The 23,538-nt window shown below is 39.8% G+C and overlaps 1 protein-coding gene across 3 annotated transcripts in view; it reads right to left on the reverse strand.

The window, feature by feature from the left end:
- Nucleotides 1-23,538, reverse strand: part of LOC124613182 (patj homolog) — a 475,849-nt gene that overhangs the window by 23,540 nt on the left and 428,771 nt on the right. For all 3 annotated transcript variants that reach the window (XM_047141824.1, XM_047141825.1, XM_047141823.1), the window contains one exon: nucleotides 16,230-16,403. In XM_047141824.1, the coding sequence (XP_046997780.1) occupies nucleotides 16,230-16,403 (174 nt within the window). The remainder of the gene's footprint in view (nucleotides 1-16,229; nucleotides 16,404-23,538) is intronic.

Raw genomic sequence — 23,538 nt, forward strand, 5'->3', positions numbered from 1 at the left:
CCAGTTTCTGTTTCGATGTTCACTAAAATTCTTCCATGTCTTAAGTGAAACTATTAAGAAGTTTGTAATGAACCTTGCGTCCTTGGGACTATTGTATGTTAACCAAAATGTTCAGTTCTGTGTAAATTTTGGCCAGACTTTGGTTAATTTTCTAATTTACATTATATATTTCTCATCTGAAGATATCTCTGAACATATCTTCCATGTCTTAAGTAAGGTGGGACTGACGAATGACATCGAAAAAGTACAAAGAAGGGCAGCTCGTTTTGTTTTATCGCGAAATAGGGGAGATAGTGTCACAGACATGATATGTGAATTGGAGTGGCAATCATTAAAACAAAGGCGTTTTTCATTGCAATGGGATCTTCTCATGAAATTTCAATCACCAGTTTTCTCCTCCGATTGCGTAAACATTTTGCTGGCACCCACCTACACAGGGAGAAATGATCTTCACGATAAAATAAGAGAAATCAGGGCTCTCGCAGAAAAATTTAAGTGCTCATTTTTCCTGCATGCCGTTCGAGAGTGGAACGGTATAGAGACAGCTTGAAGGTGGTTCATTGAACCCTCTGCCAGGCACTTTATTGTGAATAGCAGAGTAATCATGTCGATGTAGCTGTAGAAATTATTAAGAAGTTCGTAACGAACCTTGCCTCCTTGGGACTACTGTATACTAGCCCAAAATGTTCAGTTCTGTGTACATTTTGGCCAGACGTAGGTTAATTTTCTAATTTACATTATATATTTCTCATCTGAAGATATCTCTGAACATATATGATTGCTAAAAATCTGTATTTCTGTTAACATATTTTTATTATTCATACTGATCCATTTCACAGTATCTTAGTAATAACAATTATCAACTTAAATGATCTACAAACAAATTTACAGTAAACATAATATTATTGTGCTCCAGTTTTCATGCAAACAAAATTTGTCTTCATTAATATTTTTTCTAATTTTATTATTGGTAATAAATTTGATTTTATAAAATAACAGGGAGCAACTATTTTTTATATTTGCAACCATTTTTTATTAACCACTGGGCCTGTAAATCTTCATGTATATAATTGTTTTCATACAACTACATATTATTTAACTCTGAAAAACAATTTCAATTAAGACATTCATATTAATTCTAATTTTGACTACATACTGTTCTAGAGGGTAATGGAATCTGGGCCCATACCATATAATGTAATTTTGGTGCCAAATGCATCAGGGTAGTGTCAGACAGGGTCAGAGTTGGAGCAGATAAGAATGGGTTTAGTAGCTGTTGAGTTTGGTAGATGATGCTCTCTGTTTGCTCTCTGCTCTTTGTCTAATTAAAGGAAGTTGTACAATGTATATTTGAGAAGTGTTGTCATATACATTTGTCAAGAACAGCTAAATAAAAGAAGAAAAAGTTAAAAAACAACATAATGTTCCAGAGATTTCTCCTTTACGCAAATGTGGACAAAATCTTTTAACAGGTTATATAGTAACAAAGCAGCCAGCCTGGACACTGAGACTGATTTTGCCAGGTTAATTCTATTTATAAGGAAATAAAATGCTTCTGCTCTTACTAAATAATATAAATGTTGTTTATACTATGAAACAGTACATACAATTAATAATTTTGCTTTGTTATATATGGGCATTAAGTGAGGGATGACATTATAAATTATTCAGTGGAACAGCCAGAATTGTGTGGTAGTACATGATGCAGTAATGAAAACCTGAGAACTGTCAGTAACTCATAAACTGTGAGAGGCCATGGGAAGTTATTAATGGCTTCCACTCTGTCCTGAAGCAGTGTTTTGAACACGCACTTCACTGGGTTCATGGCTGAGCCAGTCCATATGTTCTGATTCAAACCTGGACATCACCAGATCATCATCAATATAGAAATAGCAGAAGTTGTGATCATGTGTGATTTCATCCATAAAGTTCTGGAAGCTCCGTGCAGCATAGTATACTGCAAAAGGCATCCTCGTGAATCAAACAAGCCGAAGGAGTACAGGTAGCTGTCTTAGGTATATTGTCTGGAGCTGTGTATCTGGTACAAAGCACATACCAAGCCCATTGTTAAGAAGATGTTTTTGCCATGGATGCTGAGAGCATAATCTTCAACCTGAGGGACTGGGTATAGGTTAGGAATTATTCTTGCATTAAATTGGCAGCAAACACCTTAGGGGCTGAATCAATTGGTCTTCTCTGGGACGATGTGGAGGAGTGAGGTCCACCTGCTGTTAGATTGATATTGTACAGTACCTAATTAACATTATAGGGACATCTATTCATGGACATTAATTTGGTGTGTGTCCACCCTTCACCTTTAGGACAGCTTGAATTCTGCTGAGGACACTTTCAATGGTGTATCTGAATGTCTTCCTCAAGAGCTGAAACCAGAAAAGGTAGTGATGTTGGATGCTACAGTCTGGTGTGAATCCGACAATTTAACTCATCTTGAAGGTCTTTCATTGGGTTCAGTTTAAGACTCTAGGCAGATCAGTCCATTTCACGAATGTTGTAGTCAACAAACCATTGTCTCACAGATGCTGCTTTATGACAAGACGCATTGTCACTCTGATACAAATAATCATCTTGGAACTGTTTGTCTTCTGTACACAGTATTCGTATACTTCTGCAATTAACTTTTCTTAAGTGCAATAAGAGGACCACACCCTAACCTTGAAAAACACACCCATACCAATAACATCACTGCCTTCAATGATGGCACTGCACATGATGGCAGGTAACATTCTCCAGGTAACCACCAAACCCAAACTCTTCCATCGGCTTGCCAAAGGGTATAGTGAGATTCATTACTCCAAATCATGCTTCCAGTCACCCACTGTCCAGTGGCACTGCACCTTATACCACCTCAAGTGTCACTTACCAAGAACTACAGGAATATGTGGCTTATGAGGAGCTGCTCGAACACTGTATCCCATTCTTTTTAACTACCTTTCCACAGTCATGGTGCTAGCTGGTCTGCTGGTAGCACTCTGGAACTCATGAGTGATTCCTTTTGCTGATTTTTACAACCACCCTTCACATTTTTTGTTTATCTATTATTGTTCCTTCACATTTTCACTTGACAATCACATAACTAAAAGCTGACATGGGCAGATTTAGAAGGGTTAAAGTGTCCCTCATGGATTTGTTACTCAGGTGATGTCAAATGACTAGTCCATATTCAAAGTCACCAAGCTCTTATTAGCGAGCTGTTCTGCTGTTAGTGCTTCGTTACCGACAATAAAATGCTCCCACCTCCTTTAATACTAATGAGTCTGCCTCTTGTGACATCTAGTGGCCTATTCTGCATTACCTAGTAGTGTCCCGATACTTTTGATTGGATAGTGCAGACTCTGTCTATTAAATGAATGCTGGAACCCCTTTTACACTTTCAGTGGTAACATTAACCTTTTCCAATTCAATAACGGATTTCCTCAATGTAATAATTTTTTGTTTCAATTTCATTCAGATGGCATATGCCATTGGTGAGCAGCCGGCCGCGGTGGTCACGCGGTTCTAGGCGCTCAGTCTGAAACCGTGCGACTGCTACGGTCGCAGGTTCGAATCCTGCATCGGGCATGGACGTGTGTGATGTCTTTAGGTTAGTTAGGTTTAAGTAGTTCTACGTTCTAGGGGACTGATGACCTAAGATGTTAAGTCCCATAGTGCTCAGAACCATTTTTGGTGAGCATAAAAGAAAATTCCTGTTTCACTACCTCCTATTTCTTGAGTGCTTATTGATGAGGTTGGGCAGTAATCGGAAGCCCTGGCATTGTTAGAATATCGTCCACTATTAAGTGATATAGAAGGAATAGCACATGATGCCACTAAGTGACTTTTAGGAACTGTGGAAGGAGTGCTGGATACTGAGAATCATCAATGATCATGAATATGGCAGCATTGTCTACAAGACTAGTTAGTCAAGTTAATGGTTTAATCAAGAAGATGGTGGTGGGAAAGGTCCAGTATTTGCCTGTATAACAATGAATCACCAGACAACTTGTGGCAAAGGTAGAAATTCGGTGAGAGCATGACATGGCTACATGCCTTAATTGTGAAATCACTGACAGCAATTAGTGCTGCGACGAGGCAGCTGACACTATGGGCACACCAATACATTGGCACCTGTGTTCTGGGCAAATTTCCCAGCTCAGATGTGGGACAGTATTGTTAAGCTTCTGAGCCAAATCATCTTTGGTATCAGCGTACCTTTCCAGATGAATGTGTATCCCAGTGCCCTCTTGGTTATTGTCAGTGTTGTGCCAGCCAACTGGAATGCTGTATTTGAAATGCAGTGAACTGTACGGTAAGTAATCAGAATCAATAACGTGGGTTGAGATATGTGTATTCATTTAAGGTGGTGTGCAGAATGTGAGCTGTATGACTGAAATGTTTGCATCTCAATAATCAAAAGTCAGTGTCAAGTCACCTGACGTCATCGTATCACATACAGTATGTAATATGATGTGCCTGAAGCACAGGTGTCACCAAAATGTTGTGTTTTAGAAGAAATAATTTATTTTTCTATAAAAAAGCAAGTTATTGTAGATTCTTACAACATGGTGTAAAAATAGACATTAAAATAGAAAGAAACAGACTGATTAGGTTGGAAGCCAGAAACATAGATTATGAAACTTTATTAAGTATAAGATGAAAAAGAAGTTTATACAGACATTGACTAAAGGTGTAGTCATTTAACAAATTTAATTGTGAAAGAGCAAAAGTTTCTGCAGATAAAAAGAAAAAATAAAGAGGAATGAAAGAAATGGCAAGTGAGTATGAAACTGTCTAGTGAAAGGAAGCAGCTCTTACAGGAAAAATAAATCTTTCACAGAAGTAATGAAGGGAACATAGTACAATACAGTGATTAAATGTAGCTACTCATAAACAGCTTCATGAACATATAGGAAGATACGATGAAAATTTGGTAAACAAAAAAACAAAAAACAAATAAAAACCATGGGAATATGAAGAAATCAAAACAGAACTTATGCTGAATAGACATCACATTTTATTAAATAGGATACCAAATGGCAAAAGAACCAATAACGGACATAAAATCGCGCAAGCATTCAAAGATTTTTTTAAATGCTTTTACAGTTCACAAGATGAACTGAAAACACACACTGTTGATACTGGTAATGAAAATATTGACATTCCAGATGTGATTCTGGACAGTGTTTCATTAAAAATGGTTAAAGCTAAGAGAGGGGGGGAGGGGGGGGGGGGAATTGATACAAAAGGAACTTGTAAGTTGGTTTGGAGTACACCTGCAGGGTAAAGCAAATTACCAAAATTGGAACAAGGAAAGTCACATTTCAGACATAAAAGACTACAGTTTTAGCAGATATTTACAGACGTTATCATCAACCAAATAGAAAAATATTGCACTTTAAGGAGTAAGTTTCTTCTTTTCTTTGCATCAACTGTTTGATTTTGCCTAAAGGAACAAACTGACATTAAAAGTAGGTTAAAACAATGGAGTTCAATGGAGATTTTGTAAGTCATGAATGAAAGTTTAAAATGAAGTAATGAGTATGAATTATCACTTTGAATGAAATTCACAGATTTTAAAAAAGTTCTTCATCTAATGTCAACACAATCTGTACTAACAGTCTTGAGAGGCAAAGCACTGATCCAACTGTGTCAGTGACTGAATATCTGTCTTCATGAGGATAGTGAAAAATTCAGAATTCACAAGGGACAAGCTAGGAAATACTGTATCAAGAATACCATTCTCAACAGCCCAAGAAATATTTTTCAGATACCTACACTGAGAAAATGAGGATTATATATTATTGTCATATATATAAGCAACTTCATTTTGCAGATTAGGTTATACAGTTTGTCTCCAGCACAGATAAATTTCAACAACAGATTGAAGAACTTAATAGAGCAAGCTTGAAAACAGGTTTGAAAACCAATTAACTACTGCATAATGACTACATTGCAAAGAAAACGAAAACAGTGCAAACTAACAATGTCCTCAAAGAAGTTTTTAATGAGGTTTTTTTTATTAACGGCAGTCAAAGACAATAATTACATGGTCAGCAAAAGGAATAAACAAAAGAGTAAATATGGTCTATAATGCTTTTTGGTTTACTAAACAGAGCTTTCAGAACTGTGCTTTCATTGTGTCTGAATTGAACACAGCAAGCATTAACGGTTTTCCTGTTTTCTAACAAGCATCATACAATCATTAATTGGACTATCTTTTCTTTTCTTGTCTGTAGGTATGCAGTTTCTTGTTTCTACTTTTACATGTGAGAAGCCTACAGCAGTTTCACAAACCATATCCTACAATTCTGAAAATAAAAAAAAAAATCTCTGATTCAATAGTTCATCCCTCGTCATCAGTTGCAAATCTTAGGTTACTTCTCACATGAGCTGTTACATATCACCACTGTTATTTTGATTTCTTCCACTAGTTTACTCCCACAGCACAGAAGACAATATTACAAGTCAATGTGATACTCCAAATTATCTAGACATAGGTGTAGGACAAAGTACCATTCTTCAAGCAGTCTACATTCCACAAATAAATAATACAAGCTTACTGAAAAGCAAGGGAAAGTGCATGTAGTTTTTTCCTGACTTGGACACTAAGGTTCGGTGTTTAACAGAAACTCAAGATCTCATGCTAATTGCATTGCATATGCTAAATGTGGAAAGCAGAAACTGAAGTGCCCAGCAGTGTATCACACAACAGGAAAACAGCTTATGCTCTACTACAGCCAGTTCATTCAGAAATTGCCAGTGGTGAGAATAAACATTTACACTGATACCAGTGTGTCTTAATTACTTTTCTACAAAAGAAATGAGTACACCTCCACACAGAGTAAGTACTGCATGCTGTTTTGTCCTTTAAGAGACAGCTTCAGCAGAGTGGCAATCTGGTGTAGTTCACTGTACGCATCTAATGTAACAAAAGTAACATGAGAAGTATTTCTTGGGTATGCTGTTCCGAAAGTTTAATAAACTGTATGAAAAGCATTCTGCTGTAACAATAATCCATCAGAGCTGCTTTCTTTACATTTTTTATATTTTATTCGCCGCTACCGGTTTCAAGTGATGGCTGAATCTCAATGGGTGCCACGATACTCACACACACACACACACACACACACACACACACACACACACACACACACATGGTAAATAAGATGTAAAAAATATAGAATAAAGCAATTCTGGTGGTTTATTGTGACAACAGTATGAATTTCATATGACATGAGAAGCCTTCACAAAACATTTTGAGATCATCTGTTGAGTTACTGTGGAAGTATAAAATCAGCAATATGTAGATATTATTTCAATCACAAGAGAATAGCTCACTCACACAGTAAATCTCACTCTTCTACATTCTGAACTGACAGATAAATGTAAATGAACTTGATAGAAAAATGGAGTTTGCAAGACGAGGTCTTTCTAATATAATTTATCCACATTTTTTTCTGTACAAATGTTGTGAATGTAACTTTTCACAATGAAACCATGAAACAGTAGCTAGATTAAAACTAGAATGAAATAATTATTTATGAAATCGTAATTCAAATGTGTATTCTTCATATAGTAATAGGTTTAAGATACAGAAGTTTGTTTCAATGAGCAATGGTCGCAGCATGGTACCAGTGAGTTTAATTTATCATCTGCATATGAAAAATTCAGACAAAATCATTATTGATTTACTTTGGGAGTAGGAATTACATAGATAACAAATATGCATGAGATTACCATTCAACAAGAACTCTGAAAGGAAGCTATTAGTAATTTTGTAAATACCTTTTCTAATTCCTAGGGGCCTGAAAATCAGTAGCTACTTTTGGAAAAATTCACATCTATTACTTTCAAAATTCACATCTAATTTTGGCAAAATTCTGTTTAGTTGTAAAAGATTAGGCACACAACTTTAAATGGTTGCCATGGTAGGTGCTTGAAGATGAAGCCTTAATGCTTTGAAACTGACTGTTAAAAAAGTGTTAGAGCGCTTTTTCACTGGGATGTTTGCTTTTGCAAAAACTTCATCAGCCTTCCACCCCCCACCCCCCCCCCCAAATGGTTTTTTGTTGCTTGACTCTATAAAAGCTTTCCAAAAAAAGAAAAAAAAATGTTTATATTGAGAAGCAGCAGTGCTAAGAAGCAGAATGTTAGACGCAGCAAGAGGATACTCCCCATCTGTTATGTCATTGGCCCTCAATAATTATAGATTCTTATTCTTCCCCCCCCCCCTCCCCCCATGAGTTTATTGTAACTCCAACACATGTGATAGGTATTTACTTGCTTGTGTAGGTGGATAGACGCTTTGACAACAGACAATTTTGTGAAATTACTTCAAAATTACTACTGAATGTGAATATCTTGGCTTCAGCTTTGTTAGGTATAGATGTAGTACCTATTGATAAAGTATAGCATATGAAAATTTGTGCCACACCTGGGCTTGAACCCAGATTTCTCACTTACACGAATGTTCACTTTAACCATTAGGCTATCCGTGCATACCTCCCAGACCAACCCAGTGTCACACTCTACAACCCTACAACATAGTCTCCTACAGTCCTCACTAAATGCTCGCAGAGCTACTCTGCATTCCCGCACCAGTGTGAATGAGACTATGAGGTTGAAGTAATTGCCTTTTGCCCATCTCAGAATGTAATATTAACTTGCATGTCTGGATGGACAGACATTGTTGATGACATACATTCTCACGAAATAATGTTGAAATAAAGTTGTGGAATGTAAATAACTTGGCTTCAGCCAGCACCAATTTTCATGTCACCAGTAGGTAGTACTATACTAACACAGATGAAGCCTAGTTAATGGCATTCAGCAAATTTATTTCTATGTGATAGGTATGTGAAAATCTACTATCAATTACCAGGCAAAATTCCATTTAAATTCATTTTTCAGTTTATTCTTCTCACCGCATACTCCATTATTATGCTAATTAAAAGTTATAGTTAAATTAAGATAATACTTAAGTTCAGTAAGTGGAAAAAATAACTTATGAGCTCACATGCAGAATCAAATGTAATGACCTACACCATCCAAAGGCTAAGCATTCCAATTTGACCATCCACCGCTTATTTTTGTTACCTTACCTTTTCTGTACAATATGATGTACAGTACAAATTAACTAACTTGCAAAGTAATAATTTCAAATAATTTGCTACAATTTCCAACATGGCACTTATACTTGTAAACAAGATGAATTATACCACAAAACATAATACCATCCACATCTTTTTCTAAATTTCTAACTGGTAATAACATCACGAAAAGGACAGTTGCTACTTATCATATAGCGGAGATGCTGAGTCGCAGATAGGCACATAAGAAGACTGCCAGAAAGTAAGCTTTCAGCCAACAAGGTCTTTCACACAAAGATCACAGTCTCTGGCAGCTGAAGACAGACTATGACCAACAGCACATGGTGGGAGAGGCAACTGGGTGATGGGGATAAGGAAGAGGCTGGGGCAGGGAAAGCGAAGGGATAGCAGGGGAGGAGTGGGAGATGGTGAACTGCTGCTTGTGGGAGCAAGCAGGGATGAAGTGGAGAGAGGGTAGGCCAGCTACGTGCAGTCGGGAGGTTAGATGGAGAGCTGGGGACGGGGGGGTTGTGGAAAATGAGAGAAGTAAAAAGGCTGGGTGTGTTGGTGGAACAGAGGGCCATATAGAGCCAGATGGGAACAGGAAAGGGGCTAGATGGGTAAGGACTATGACTACTGAAGGTTGAGGCCAGGAGGGTTACAGGAATGTAGGATACATTGCAGAGAGAGTTTCCAGTTTTCCACCTGTGCAATTCAGAAAATCTGGTGTTAAGGGAAAGGATCCAGATGGCACAGACTGTGAAGCAGTCATTGAAATGAAGAACATTATGTTGGGCAGCGTGCTCAGCAACAATGTGTGGTCCAGCTGTTTCTTGGTCACTTAACTTGTAGATCATATGACTGGTTTAATAGGTAGCCCTGCCTTTGATGGGATAGGTGATGTTTGTGACCGGACTGGAGCAGGGGGTGGTGGGAGGATGTATGGGACAGGCCTTGCATTTAGGTCTATTGCAGGGATATGAGCCAGCACCAGCAACCCTCTACTCCATTAACACACCCAGTCTTTTTACTTCTCGCCTTCTCCACTACCCCGCCTCCTCTCCCCATCCCTCTGTCTAACCTCCCGACTGCACATAGGTGCCCTATCCTCTCTCCACCTCATCCCTGCTCACTCCCACAAGCAGCACTTTACTGTCCTCCAAACCTACCCAGCTATCTCTCCCCCTCCAACCCCAGCCTCCTCCTTACCCTCCACCACCCTGTTGCCTCTCCCATTATGAGCTGCTGCTCGCAGTCTGGCTTCAGCTGCCAGAAATTGTGGTCATGTGTGTGTTAGTTGCATCTGTGTGTGTGTGTGTGTGTGTGTGTGTGTGTGTGTGTGTGTGTTTTGTCTATTTTTGACAAAGGCATTGTTGGCTGAAAGCTTACTTTCCGACTATCTTTGTACTGTGCCTATCTGCGCCTCAGCATCTCCGCTATTTGCTGAGGAGCAATTATCCTTTTCATAATACTGTTACAATCCATCCTGCATTTTCCATTGTTTTCTACCAGTAACATTTTTATAAGACAAATTTTAATAAAAGCTCACACATCATTCAGAACAGGCAAATTCACCCTAGCCAACTTTCAAAGTCTTACATAGTTTACAAAATAACAGTTTTTTCTCATGACAGTCTTTATAAGACCATTTGAACCCTAGAAACTGCAGTCTGCAGGCAGAAATTATAGAAGCAACAACTAGATAGGTGGGTGCAGTAGGTCTGGTGGAGTTAACAGTTCATAAAATGCACCGCGCCCAATTCAGAGTTCTTGTGCTGTCAATTGTCTTTTAATAACTCACTGACATCATGTTCTACTCTATTTCTTATTGTGAATCTGCATTTGAGGCAGATGATGGTGTTAGGCCTCAACGATGACCTATTGGAACAGTGATAATCAACTGCCACTGCAGGCAATGGTAATGAGAACATATGGTAGCTCTGGAAACATGTTTAATTTTAGTGTCTCTGTTCAACCTGAAAAAGGATGAATTATTCTGCAGATCAGTGCTGGCACCCACAGTGTTTAACTTTGTGATTATAATGTGAACTGTCCTTTTGCAACACTAAACAATCAATTATTATCTTGGTAGGGTTAGTTCTACTGCACTAGGGCCGAATAACAAGAACTATGAATATGTGCAGAATGTAGCCATTCATTTACCTGCATTAGCAAAACCTTGTGAGACTGGTCTTGGTCATAAATAGTAACTTTTAATTGTAGCAAAACTTGTATTAAAAGTGAGTGATATTCAGCTCTATATCCTGTGTGGGATACGTCGTTGGAATTACCCTTTCATTACCCTTCACCAACAGTTTTCCACCAGCTTCGATGATTGAGAGAAGAGATGCCAGCTACCGAGGGCAATGTAACAAAGCAGGCAACGTGAATTAGTTGTAAGTGATTCTCTGATTTAATGTGTTTCTCAACATGATTTTTCTTTTGCCACCAATTCAATAATTGTAAAACAGGCTGAATATTGATTTTGACCTTTGGTGGCCAAAGGTCAATGCTACAGACCAACCAACAAGTTGCACATTGGAAGACTTTCAGTATGGTCAAAATATATTGACAGATTTTATTTTCCATTCGTTATAGTGCAAAAAGCAGACACTATAAAGGAACAATGATTGCAGGAGACCACTCATTGAAAAGCTTAAGTATGGAAGGAAAACTTGCGCACATACCTATGCCCCTACATGGTGCTGACTAGACTGACAGTGCCACTGCTATTTTGCGGCAGGTGGACTGGTTGTGGTAGGGTTAGTGTCAGGTGGGATGGGTAGGAAACAGGGAGAGGGCCTGGGGGTGGGCGGCTAGCGACTAGTAATGGGGGAGGGAGGGATGGTAGATATATGGGCTGGCAAGATTATAGTAGCCAGTGAGAAGCAGAATTACGCTGAAGGTGATGTAGGGACGTGAATTGGGAGGGGTTGACAGGACAGAGGAAAGGGAAACTGTTGGATGGAGATTGCAGTAACAGTGGGTTGCCTAAGATTGAGGCCAGGATGATTATGGTAGCAGAGGATGCATTGTAATGATAACATGCATCTGTATAGTTCAGAGAAGCTGGTAGTGGAGGGAAGGGTCCAGATGGCTTGGGTTGTGAAGAAGCCATTGACACTGAGTGTCATATGAAGGACTTCACAGAAAGGCAATATCCCCAAACCTAGCCCACAAACAAATATCCCGTGTCATATCCTAACACACCTTTAACCTTCTCACTCCCCACCACCCACCCCCAAGAATGAGCTACAAAGATGGACCCCCCCCCCCCCTTGCCAACTAATATCACCCCGGACAAGAACAACTGAATTATAACCTTCACCAGAGCTTTGATTCTCTTTCATCCAGCCCTAAAATGAGGAACATCCTACCCATGATCCTTCTCATCCCTCCTGAAGTGGTGTTCTGTCGTCCACCCAACCTACACAATGTCCTAGCCCATTCCTTGATCACTCCCATTCCAAATCCCTTGCCGTAAGGATATGATACCCAATCCATCCACCCAGCACCTTCTGCTCCAGTCCTGCCACAGGCCTATCTTACGCCGTCAGAGTCCAGGCCACCTGTGAAAGCAGCCATGTCATATGCCAATTCTGCTGCAAACACTGCACAGCCTTTTATGTTGTATGACTACTACCACCCAGTATGACTACTACGACCCAGATGCCCACCAGGATGAATGTCCACCACCAATCTGTTGTCAAGAACAAAGTTGACCACCCGGTGGCACAACATGCAGCTGTGCACAACATGCTCAATTTGAACGGTTGCTTCATAATCAGTGTCTCTGAAATACACAGATGGGAATGATCCTTACAACATATTCTCTGCTCTCATAATTGTGCTGGACTCAATTTCAGGTAACACACTGTCCCAAATTCATGTCCTCATATTGTCTCGAGATTGTGCTGCTTCCCACAGACTGCTACAATTGTGCCGGCCCGTACATGTGGTACCCCCCCCCCCCCCCCTTTCTCTCCAGCATTCCTACCTGGCAAACATGCTTACCTCTGACCCGCTAGCCACTCACCTCCCCCCCCCCCCTTCCCCGGCACTTTTCCCTATTTCCCCATCCCTCTCCCTCCACCCACCACACTTGACACTAACCCCATCACAACTAGTCCACCTGCCACAAAACAACGCTGGCACTGTCAGTCTATCTGGCACCATATAGGGGCATAGGTGTGCAACATGCGTATTTGTGGTTGATGTGTGTGTGTGTGTGTGTGTGTGAGATTGTTGTATTCTAACTTGTCGAAGGATAATTCTTAAAACTACCAAGTTTCCCTACTTTTTGTGTGTGCCTAACAACAACTCAAGACTTCTGCTTTTCAGTAAGCAGACTCCTTTAATCCTAAAGTATGTACATCATACAAGAACTTTCCTACAACATATGGTAACAATGAGCAATATACAACACTAAGCATTTGGTAAGGGCTACCACACTATTTCTTGCTTTACTGGTATCTTATGTAACTGTTGTTCAAAACACTGCCCCCCCCCCCCCCCCCCAATGTAAATCTGCAGCGTTTAAGTATCCACAATATATGAAATTTTGAGCTAGCAGACAAACATACATGTTTCTCTGTTCTAAGATGCTACGTCCCATGGCTGAGTCCTATGAAGCATTACACAGTGTAGAGACCATGCAGCCTCCCACACCTGGCATGGCACCAGGGAAATGAGCTCACCAATATATCACTGTCTTCATGCACTTTTTATGTTGGAAAGATGTTCTTATGCACATTATCTTCCCAAATTGAGTTTCACCAGATGATGTGCAGTACCAGTAACAAAAAAATGTTTATATTTTTAATATTTACAAGCAGAAAATAAAGCCATTTCAAATTCTCTCTGATAAAACAGTTCATCTGGTTAAATTCACTATGTAATAGCATTTATCACATAATTTAGCATTTTTCCATTTTGATGCAGAATTGATATCTGTAATCACATTTATCACAAATGCAAAATTTTCTGGTTCCTGCAATCACAATGTAAACAAGAAAATATTTCTTAATAATAATTTCAGTGTACAAAATTAATTTTCATAATCTTAAATTACTGTAGTGTTCATACCCAAAGAAACTGGAAACTGAAGTGGTTGCTATTTGTTAAGTTATATAATCTTTTTATTGTATTTTCTTTGTATGTAAAATATATCTAACTTTTCACTTTGTGTTCGAAGTTTTGGAAGGAGAGGCTATACAGTTGTTTACTGGGTAGCAAGGGGGACAGTAGAGTGGTGGCTGAGCAAATAGAGTGGAAATATGTGTTTTGAATGTTGTATGTTCAACAAATCATGAATATCTGTAAGAATTACTAAAACTGTATATTACACACATCAAAAAAAGTTTTTTATCACCTCGGTTCTGAGAGTTCCGGAACCTGTACAGAAAATTGGAATAGACATCATCATAAACATCATTTCCACCCCTTTTATTGTTCATGAAAACCACACAATGCATGTTGTACCACCATACAGCAAGACCTCCAGCGGCGGTGGTCCAGATTACTGTACACACCAGTACCTGTAATACCCAGTAGCACGTCGTCTTGCACTGATGCAGACCTGTATTCATCATGGCACACTATCCACAAGTTCATCAAGGCACTGTTGGTCCTGACTGTCCCACTCCTCAATGGCAATTTGGCGTAGATCCCTCAGAGTGGTTGGCAAGTCATGTCGTTCATAAACAGCCCTTTTCAATCTATCCCAGGCATGTTCTTTAGGCTACATGTCTGGAGAACATGCTGGCCGCTCTAGTCGAGCGATGTTGTTATCCTGAAGGAAGTCATTCACAAGATGTGCATGATGAGGGCACAAATTGTCGTCCATGAAGACGAATGCTTCGCCAATATGCTGCTGATATGGTTGCACTATCGGTTGGAGGATGGCATTCACCTATTGTACAGCCATTATGGTGCCTTCCATGACCACCAGTGGTGTACATCAGCCCCACATAATGCCACCCCAAAACATGAGGGAACCTCCAAATTACTGCACTCGCTGGACAGAGTGTCTAAGGCTTCAGCCTGACCGGGTTGCCTCCAAACACATCTCCGATGACTGGCTGGCTGAAAGCATATGCAACACTCATCTGTGAAGAGAACATGATGCCAATCGTGAGCAGTCCATTTGGCATGTTGTTGGGCCCATCTGTACCGTGCTGCATGGTGTCATGGTTGCAAAGATGGACCTCACCATGGACGTCGGGAGTGAAAGCTGTGCATCATGCAGCCTACTGTGCACTGTTTGAGTCATAACACAACATCCTGTTGCTGCACAAAAAGCATTATTCAACATGGTGCTATTGCTGTCAGGGTTCCTCCGAGCCATAATCCGTAGGTAGCGGTCATCCACTGCTGTAGTAGCTCTTGGGTGGCCTGAGCGAGGAATGTCATCTGCAGTTCCTGTCTCTCTGTATCTCCTCCATGTCTGAACAACATCACTTTGGTTCACTCCGAGATGCCTGGACACTTCCCTTGTTGAGAGCCAGAGCCCTTCCTGGCACAAAGTAACAATGTGGACGTGATCAAACTGTGGTATTGACCATCTACGTATGGCTGAACTACAGACAACATGAGCCATATATCTCCTTCCTGGTGGAATGACTGGGACTGATTGGCTGTCAGACCCCCTCCATCTAAAATGTGCTGTTCACGTGTGGTTGTTTACATCTTTGGGTGGGTTTCGTGACATCTCTGAACAGTCAAAGGGGCTGTGTCTGTGATACAATATCCACAGTCAATGTCTGTCATCAGGAGTTCTGTGAACTGGGGTGATGCAAAACCTTTTTTTGATGCGTGTATATTTGATTCAAAAATCACATTTTCCATGTGATGTGTGCAAAATAGTAAAATTCATTACATTTTGCAAATAACAGAATGACTGTGATCAACAACTGCTGACAGTTTTCAATCAATAAAGTTAAGTTCAACTAACATTTCACTTAATGGAATTTAATAATTTTAAATACATTACAAAACACCTGTCATTTTTGAGTAAACTGCAATTACAGCTCAATTCTGTAAAATGTGAGCCTCGTTATTTAATGAGTGAAGGAAAATTATAGCATGCAACAACAAATTTACTTAATATAGCTGTTAAATAACCAAACTGAAAATGTTTCTAACCTCCAAAAGCTCGTCTCCTGAACGAAGTCGACCATTTGCTCCAACAGGGCCTTCAGGCAGGATGGAACGTATGTAGTGGTGTGGCCTGACCTCCTGTCCATCTTCAACATCCACTGTGCCTTCCAAGCTGATCCCAAGGCCACCCCCTTCATTAAACTTGCAGAGCTGTGCGACCTGAAATCAAGCAAACAAAATATATTCAATTCTGTCTACAAAACTGATTAAAGGCAGTTCTGGTGAACACATCAATGGAAGTAATTTTTTTATCCCTTGTCTATTCAACTTGAGAAAGAATGCTTGAAACACCTAACTATAAAGATTCAGATGATGAATTAAAATTTCAGGGAATGGTTGACATAAAAGCATGCATGAAGCTCTCAACTACTTGGAGTGCAGGACAAAAAAGGAAATCATTTCAATGTTTTGAATGTAGTAACCAGGATTGGGGGAGAGGGGGGAACCAGAGAGAGAAATTGGGAGTACAGAATGTACACTCCTGGAAATTGAAATAAGAACACCGTGAATTCATTGTCCCAGGAAGGGGAAACTTTATTGACACATTCCTGGGGTCAGATAAATCACATGATCACACTGACAGAACCACAGGCACATAGACACAGGCAACAGAGCATGCACAATGTCGGCACTAGTACAGTGTATATCCACCTTTCGCAGCAATGCAGGCTGCTATTCTCCCATGGAGACGATCGTAGAGATGCTGGATGTAGTCCTGTGGAACGGCTTGCTATGCCATTTCCACCTGGCGCCTCAGTTGGACCAGCGTTCGTGCTGGACGTGCAGACCGCGTGAGACGACGCTTCATCCAGTCCCAAACATGCTCAATGGGGGACAGATCCAGAGATCTTGCTGGCCAGGGTAGTTGACTTACACCTTCTAGAGCACGTTGGGTGGCACGGGATACATGCAGACGTGCATTGTCCTGTTGGAACAGCAAGTTCCCTTGCCGGTCTAGGAATGGTAGAACGATGGGTTCGATGACGGTTTGGATGTACCGTGCACTATTCAGTGTCCCCTCGACGATCACCAGTGGTGTACGGCCAGTGTAGGAGATCGCTCCCCACACCATGATGCCGGGTGTTGGCCCTGTGTGCCTCGGTCGTATGCAGTCCTGATTGTGGCGCTCACCTGCACGGCGCCAAACACGCATACGACCATCATTGGCACCAAGGCAGAAGCGACTCTCATCGCTGAAGACGACACGTCTCCATTCGTCCCTCCATTCACGCCTGTCGCGACACCACTGGAGGCGGGCTGCACGATGTTGGGGCGTGAGCGGAAGACGGCCTAACGGTGTGCGGGACCGTAGCCCAGCTTCATGGAGACGGTTGCGAATGGTCCTCGCCGATACCCCAGGAGCAACAGTGTCCCTAATTTGCTGGGAAGTGGCGGTGCGGTCCCCTACGGCACTGCGTAGGATCCTACGGTCTTGGCGTGCATCCGTGCGTCGCTGCGGTCCGATCCCAGGTCTACGGGCACGTGCACCTTCTGCCGACCACTGGCGACAACATCGATGTACTGTGGAGACCTCACGCCCCACGTGTTGAGCAATTCGGCGGTACGTCCACCCGGCCTCCCGCATGCCCACTACACGCCCTCGCTCAAAGTCCGTCAACCGCACATACGGTTCACGTCCACGCTGTCGCGGCATGCTACCAGTGTTAAAGACTGCGATGGAGCTCCGTATGCCACGGCAAACTGGCTGACACTGACGGCGGCGGTGCACAAATGCTGCGCAGCTAGCGCCATTCGACAGCCAACACCGCGGTTCCTGGTGTGTCCGCTGTGCCGTGCGTGTGATCATTGCTTGTACAGCCCTCTCGCAGTGTCCGGAGCAAGTATGGTGGGTCTGACACACCGGTGTCAATGTGTTCTTTTTTCCATTTCCAGGAGTGTATATTACAAGAAAAGAAAATAAGTAAAATCAGTATAAAAATGAGGTGCACATAAGCAAAAAATATGCTTGAGGTGAGTTGAAGGGAATGCTGGATATAAAGCAAAAGATTTCAAACAGCTTCTGTAAACAGAAACTACATAAATGTCAACAGAGTCTGTTCCATTACAGCTTCTTTCTTTTAAAGAGTTTATTGGCACTCAAATCCAAATAAGACACAAGCCAACCAAAGACTGCTTACAGCAATATCAATATTGTGTGCATTTACAAAGTAGTTACATTCCCATACACAGCGAAAACAGTGAAGTGAGTTGTGAATTATAAGTTGCATAGACAGATTGCTACAAGTTGTCATGATTTTTATGAGATTCTCCTGGTGCAAGTGACAAGTCTTTCATTACTGATGTGAATGTGGAATCTTCAGCACTGTGAGCAATTCAAGCTGATGAAACATCATGAAAAATTCAAACAATCATATCAGCTAGAACACTTGAGAGGGATGTCATGGGCTGCATGTATAAAAAAAATTTCAATAAATGCTCTACAGTTTCATATTCATAATTGCAGAACATACTCATTTCAGATTATGATCATTTTATAATTGACACATCAAAACAGTTTCTATTACCCGATACATGTGATAGCAAGCACATGTTTTGCATATGTAGCTAAACATGCTTCATTGTTTAACCTTGTATGTTTGCATCAGCAGTGGATTGCTATGGTAGACTTCTGAATGTCCTTCGTTTTAATTAATTTTCCCGATATGAGCTTTTTGTATGTAAATTAGCAATAATCAAACTGAAAGGGTCACAGAGAAGCAAATATCTGTTACTACATGCATCAGGTACCTTTGCAAAGAAAGGGCAGTACATCATAGGAGAGAGGTACTCCATCTAGGAAATTAGAGAGAAAGTTATTCTGATTCTAAATAGGCACGCCATCCTGAGGAACAAGCATTACTCAGGGAGAGTCTAAACCTGGTATCACAGACATAACACCAAGCGTATGGTAGAGTTAAGTGGTGGGTTTAACTTGCCCAGTAACAACTGGATAAACTATGGATACATTATTCATAGTGAAGATAAATAGTCTTGCAAAGTAATACGGATAACTTTGTCCAGCAACCGCCTCAAACAACTAGTCTGACAGCCCACACATGAAAGAAAAGTTGTAGGCTTCCTAGCTACAAACAGACCCTATCTTTCTGAGTGTCACCAATGAGACGGGGATTAGTGAAAATGATGATATTATGTGACCAATGGTAACCACAGGCAAAAAGTTATCAAGAGTGGTAGGAGAGTACTTGTATTTGGTCAAATGAATACAGAATCACAACCAACTTATTGAAATGACAAATTGAGATCATTTAGTTCTGAACTGCAGGTCTGAGCTGCCAGAGCTGGCAGTCAAGTGTGCATGAGGTCTGTGTGCTTATGTGTATGAATTGTATGTGTTTGTCTTTTGCTGATGATGGTTGTGGCAGAACAATTTTGACTAAAGTTAAAACACACTAAAAACCATGGTCCAGATGAGAAACTTTTAGAAAGAAACACTTAAATAGCAAAATTCTAGAACATTAGGAAATGTTTCCTATTTAAGAGTGAAATTGAAAATTTAATAGTAACTTGCACATCTGCATGAAACACCATGCATGAAGCCTACAATAATTTTCACAGTCAGAACCTGGTGAAAGATTTATCAGAAAATCCTACGAAGTTTTAGTCCTATATTAAGTCAATGAACAGACTCAAATCTTTCATTAAATATTTCATTAAATCTCTCGTTAATACATCTGATGTAGAAACTGGAGACAGCAGACAGAAGGCATCAATTTTAAATTCTACATTTAACAATATAAAACAATGGAAACTCAAGGTAGGAATATCAACAATGTAGGAAAAGATAGATTGCTACTTACCATAAGAAAGATACATTATATTGCAGACAGGCACTATTAAAAGACAAGTACATAAAGCTTAAGGCTATCACCAAAAAAACACCACACACCATCCATACACACAAGCAAGTACATCTCATGCACACAACTACCAATTCCCAGGTCTGAGCTGCCAGAGTTGGCAGTCAAGTGTGCATGAGGTCTGTGTGCTTATGTGTATGAATGGTATGTGTTTCTCTTTTGCTGATGATGGCTGTGGCTGTAAGCTTTATGTAAGTGCCCGTCTGCAACTTAATGTATCTTCTTTACAGTAAGCAGCAATCTTTTTCCTACACTGTTGGAATTTATATATTCATGCAAGGGGGTACTACCGTATCTGCTTGACACACACACACACACACACACACACACACACACACACACACACACACAGAGAGAGAGAGAGAGAGAGAGAGAGAGAGACAAGTGATACCAGGTGCCAACAAGATTCCAGTTAGATTTTGTCTTAAATACTCTAAATACGCTATGGAATTTGCTACTTTCCTAGGTCACAGTTATCACGAATTGCTTTATATTCTCATGTGACTGAAACACAGCATATGTCACTGCTGTTTACAAAAAGGGTAATAAATAGCATGCACAGCATTGTAGACCTATACATCTGACGTCTACCTGTTGCAGGATACTAAAGCATATTCTCAGCTCAAAACTTATGATGTTCCTGTGAGAAAACTAGCGTCTCTCAAGAGAATCAACATGAATTCAGAAAAAAAGCACACATATGTGAAACACAGCTTTCTTTGCTCAGACATGACATCTTACAAACAATAAATGTAGGTGAGTGAGCAGATAGTATCTGCTTCCTATACTTCAATTAATGTATCTGACACTAACAAATTAGCGGTTGCTAACTAAGATACAACCATACAAAGTATTTTTGTAAATATGTGATTGACTTGAGGAATATTTGACTTACAGAACCCAATAAGCTACACAGGACTGCAAATGTTTCTCAGAAATAAAAGTAACATCAAGAGAGCCCCAAAGAAGTGTAATAGAACTTCTAATGTTTTCAATATACATAAAGGATTTATCAGATAGGATCAGCAGCACTATAAAACTGTTCATTGATGATGCAATTTTATACAGGACAATACTGTCATTCAACAACTGTATGGTACAGGCTACACCCCTATGTTAAAAATATGGTTTGGCTCATCATTATTCTGAAAGATTATAATATGCAAACAGTATTTTCAGGCAGTTTTCTCACTCAATATTTGTTAGTTTTACGTAACTTATGCTTAAAAATTACTAAATTTTAGGATTTGGTCATCTGATCAGAAACACTCTATTATCTGCTGAAGCTCTGGTGACATCACAAGCTAGGAGTACTACGAAGATATATGCATGTTACATGAGTATTACCCCAAGTTAGTTCCTAGCGTTTTTCCACACTTTTTCTGGAAACAGTTTAGTTATTTAGTAATGGAAAATGCATTTGCAACTTTAAAGTAACAATGGCAAGGAATTTTGTGAAGACTGATAGCAGAAACTGTGATGCATTTATGGCTATCTTCTATTTTCTTTGAAAACAACCCACATTTTCATATTCCAAAAATAAGAAACACAAAAACTTCATTGCATGACAACTGGGACAGAACTACTATGACACAGTGCTAAGGGAATCTGGATCTAGACTATTTGCTCATGCTGAAAAGGTTTTCCCAGGCAGTAAAACAGAATTCTCATTGTTAATTGCTGTGGTCATTGCTAGAACTACTACCTTTTTCCAGGTACCTCATTTCTCAATCTTCAAATTTTCAGGCAGAGTAATAACACTCATGGAGAACTGCAGAACATCACTGCATTTGCCCCAGGTCATTAATTTAAGGCACTGGAAATTATGTCTGTAAATTACGCAGTTGATGCAGCAGAACCTTGAAATATCTGTTGTTCTAATGCCTGCTTAACTGCTACTGAAACACTATGATTTAAAAGTGCTTTAGCAGGATCAACTTTCATTTTATCTTAATATCCTGATCTTATTATATTTCCTCGTGGGTTCCAAGCAAAATTCAGTGTTTCTCTTTGTCAAAACCATACGGCTTTGCAACAGGCAGATGGTGGTGTCAAATTATTGTGTTAAATGATGTGTTTGCAAAAAATATTACAGTCAGAAGTTGTTAAATAGTTTTTCAGATTCTGAAGAATAAGGGTGGCACCAGGCCATCTGTGTGCTTCATCTCAAACTGATCAGATTTTTAACAATGGAGCTAATAAATGAGAAGAGATACTAAAATGTTACATGATATAGAATCTGAAGCTCTTACATAACTGTGTTATGTATAAAGTAAACTTAAGAAGACAGTAGTATTATGTGAAGAGAACAGGAGGGATTGGAGGTGGGGAGAGGGATGGGGGGTTTGCTTCAAATGATGATCAATCTTGCGAACATTGCATTAGTAGTACAGCACGCTAATCTATTACACTAAAAGTGTCAACGTGCCCATATGGAGTGTTCACTTACATCTAAAGGATCCTCACAGAAATACACACATGTAGTGACCACTATCTCATTTGGTTGTCTACAAGCAAGTTGCAAACACGTTTTCTGCATCTTCTCATGGTTTGGAACATTCAGAAACAATTTTTCAGAGTTTTTGTAGATGAACTTGTACATTTTGGTACTATACACCATTTGTAATCCATTTTTCAAAATGTAAATTCCAAAACAAGATATCAGTGTGAATGAGCTGTACAACAATAGGAGCAGCGTGCTAGCCAGTGATACCACACGCATCATATGACTCAAACGGAGCGTTTTAGTGGGCTTCCAAATTATTTGAATTTTTTTTCAAATACTGAAATCCATTGGGAAAAAGGCATGTTACGAGTATAAAATGACATAATTAATCATTTAAGAGGATTTCCAAAAAACAGTCATACACTCTATTTCAGGATGACTTGGAAAACTTTTCCACTTGGTATAATCTCTGTAACTGTGGATAAATGCAGGATAATGTTTTTTTTTCTTTTTCTTTTTTTGTACAAAAAAAGAGGCATAGTAATTCTGATTAAGCTTGAACACATTATATCATATAAGTAGATAGGGATAACAGCAACAAGTGATATGAAATATGACAGTCACGCATTAAGGAAGGCAACAGGAATACCAAGATTTGTTGGAAAAGGTCTCGTAATGTTTGGTGCATTTGTAAAAGAAATCCTGTACCAGATGCTAGTGTGACCAATTCTGGAATATTGTTCCAGTGTTTGGAGCCCTTATCAACCATACCTCACAACAGACATCATACAAATTCAAAGGAATTAAGATCACAAAACTTCAGTATTATCAGTATGAAAGTTTAGCAGAAATGCTTGTGAAGAACAAAAACATACATCTCATTAGATCCTGAGCAGTAAATTTAGAGAATCTATATTCATGGAAGACTTTGCGAGAGTTATGCTGACACCAATGTATATCTCGCATAGGG

The sequence above is a fragment of the Schistocerca americana genome, chromosome 4 (genome assembly GCF_021461395.2).
Source record: "Schistocerca americana isolate TAMUIC-IGC-003095 chromosome 4, iqSchAmer2.1, whole genome shotgun sequence".
NCBI classification, from domain to species: Eukaryota; Metazoa; Arthropoda; class Insecta; order Orthoptera; family Acrididae; genus Schistocerca; species Schistocerca americana.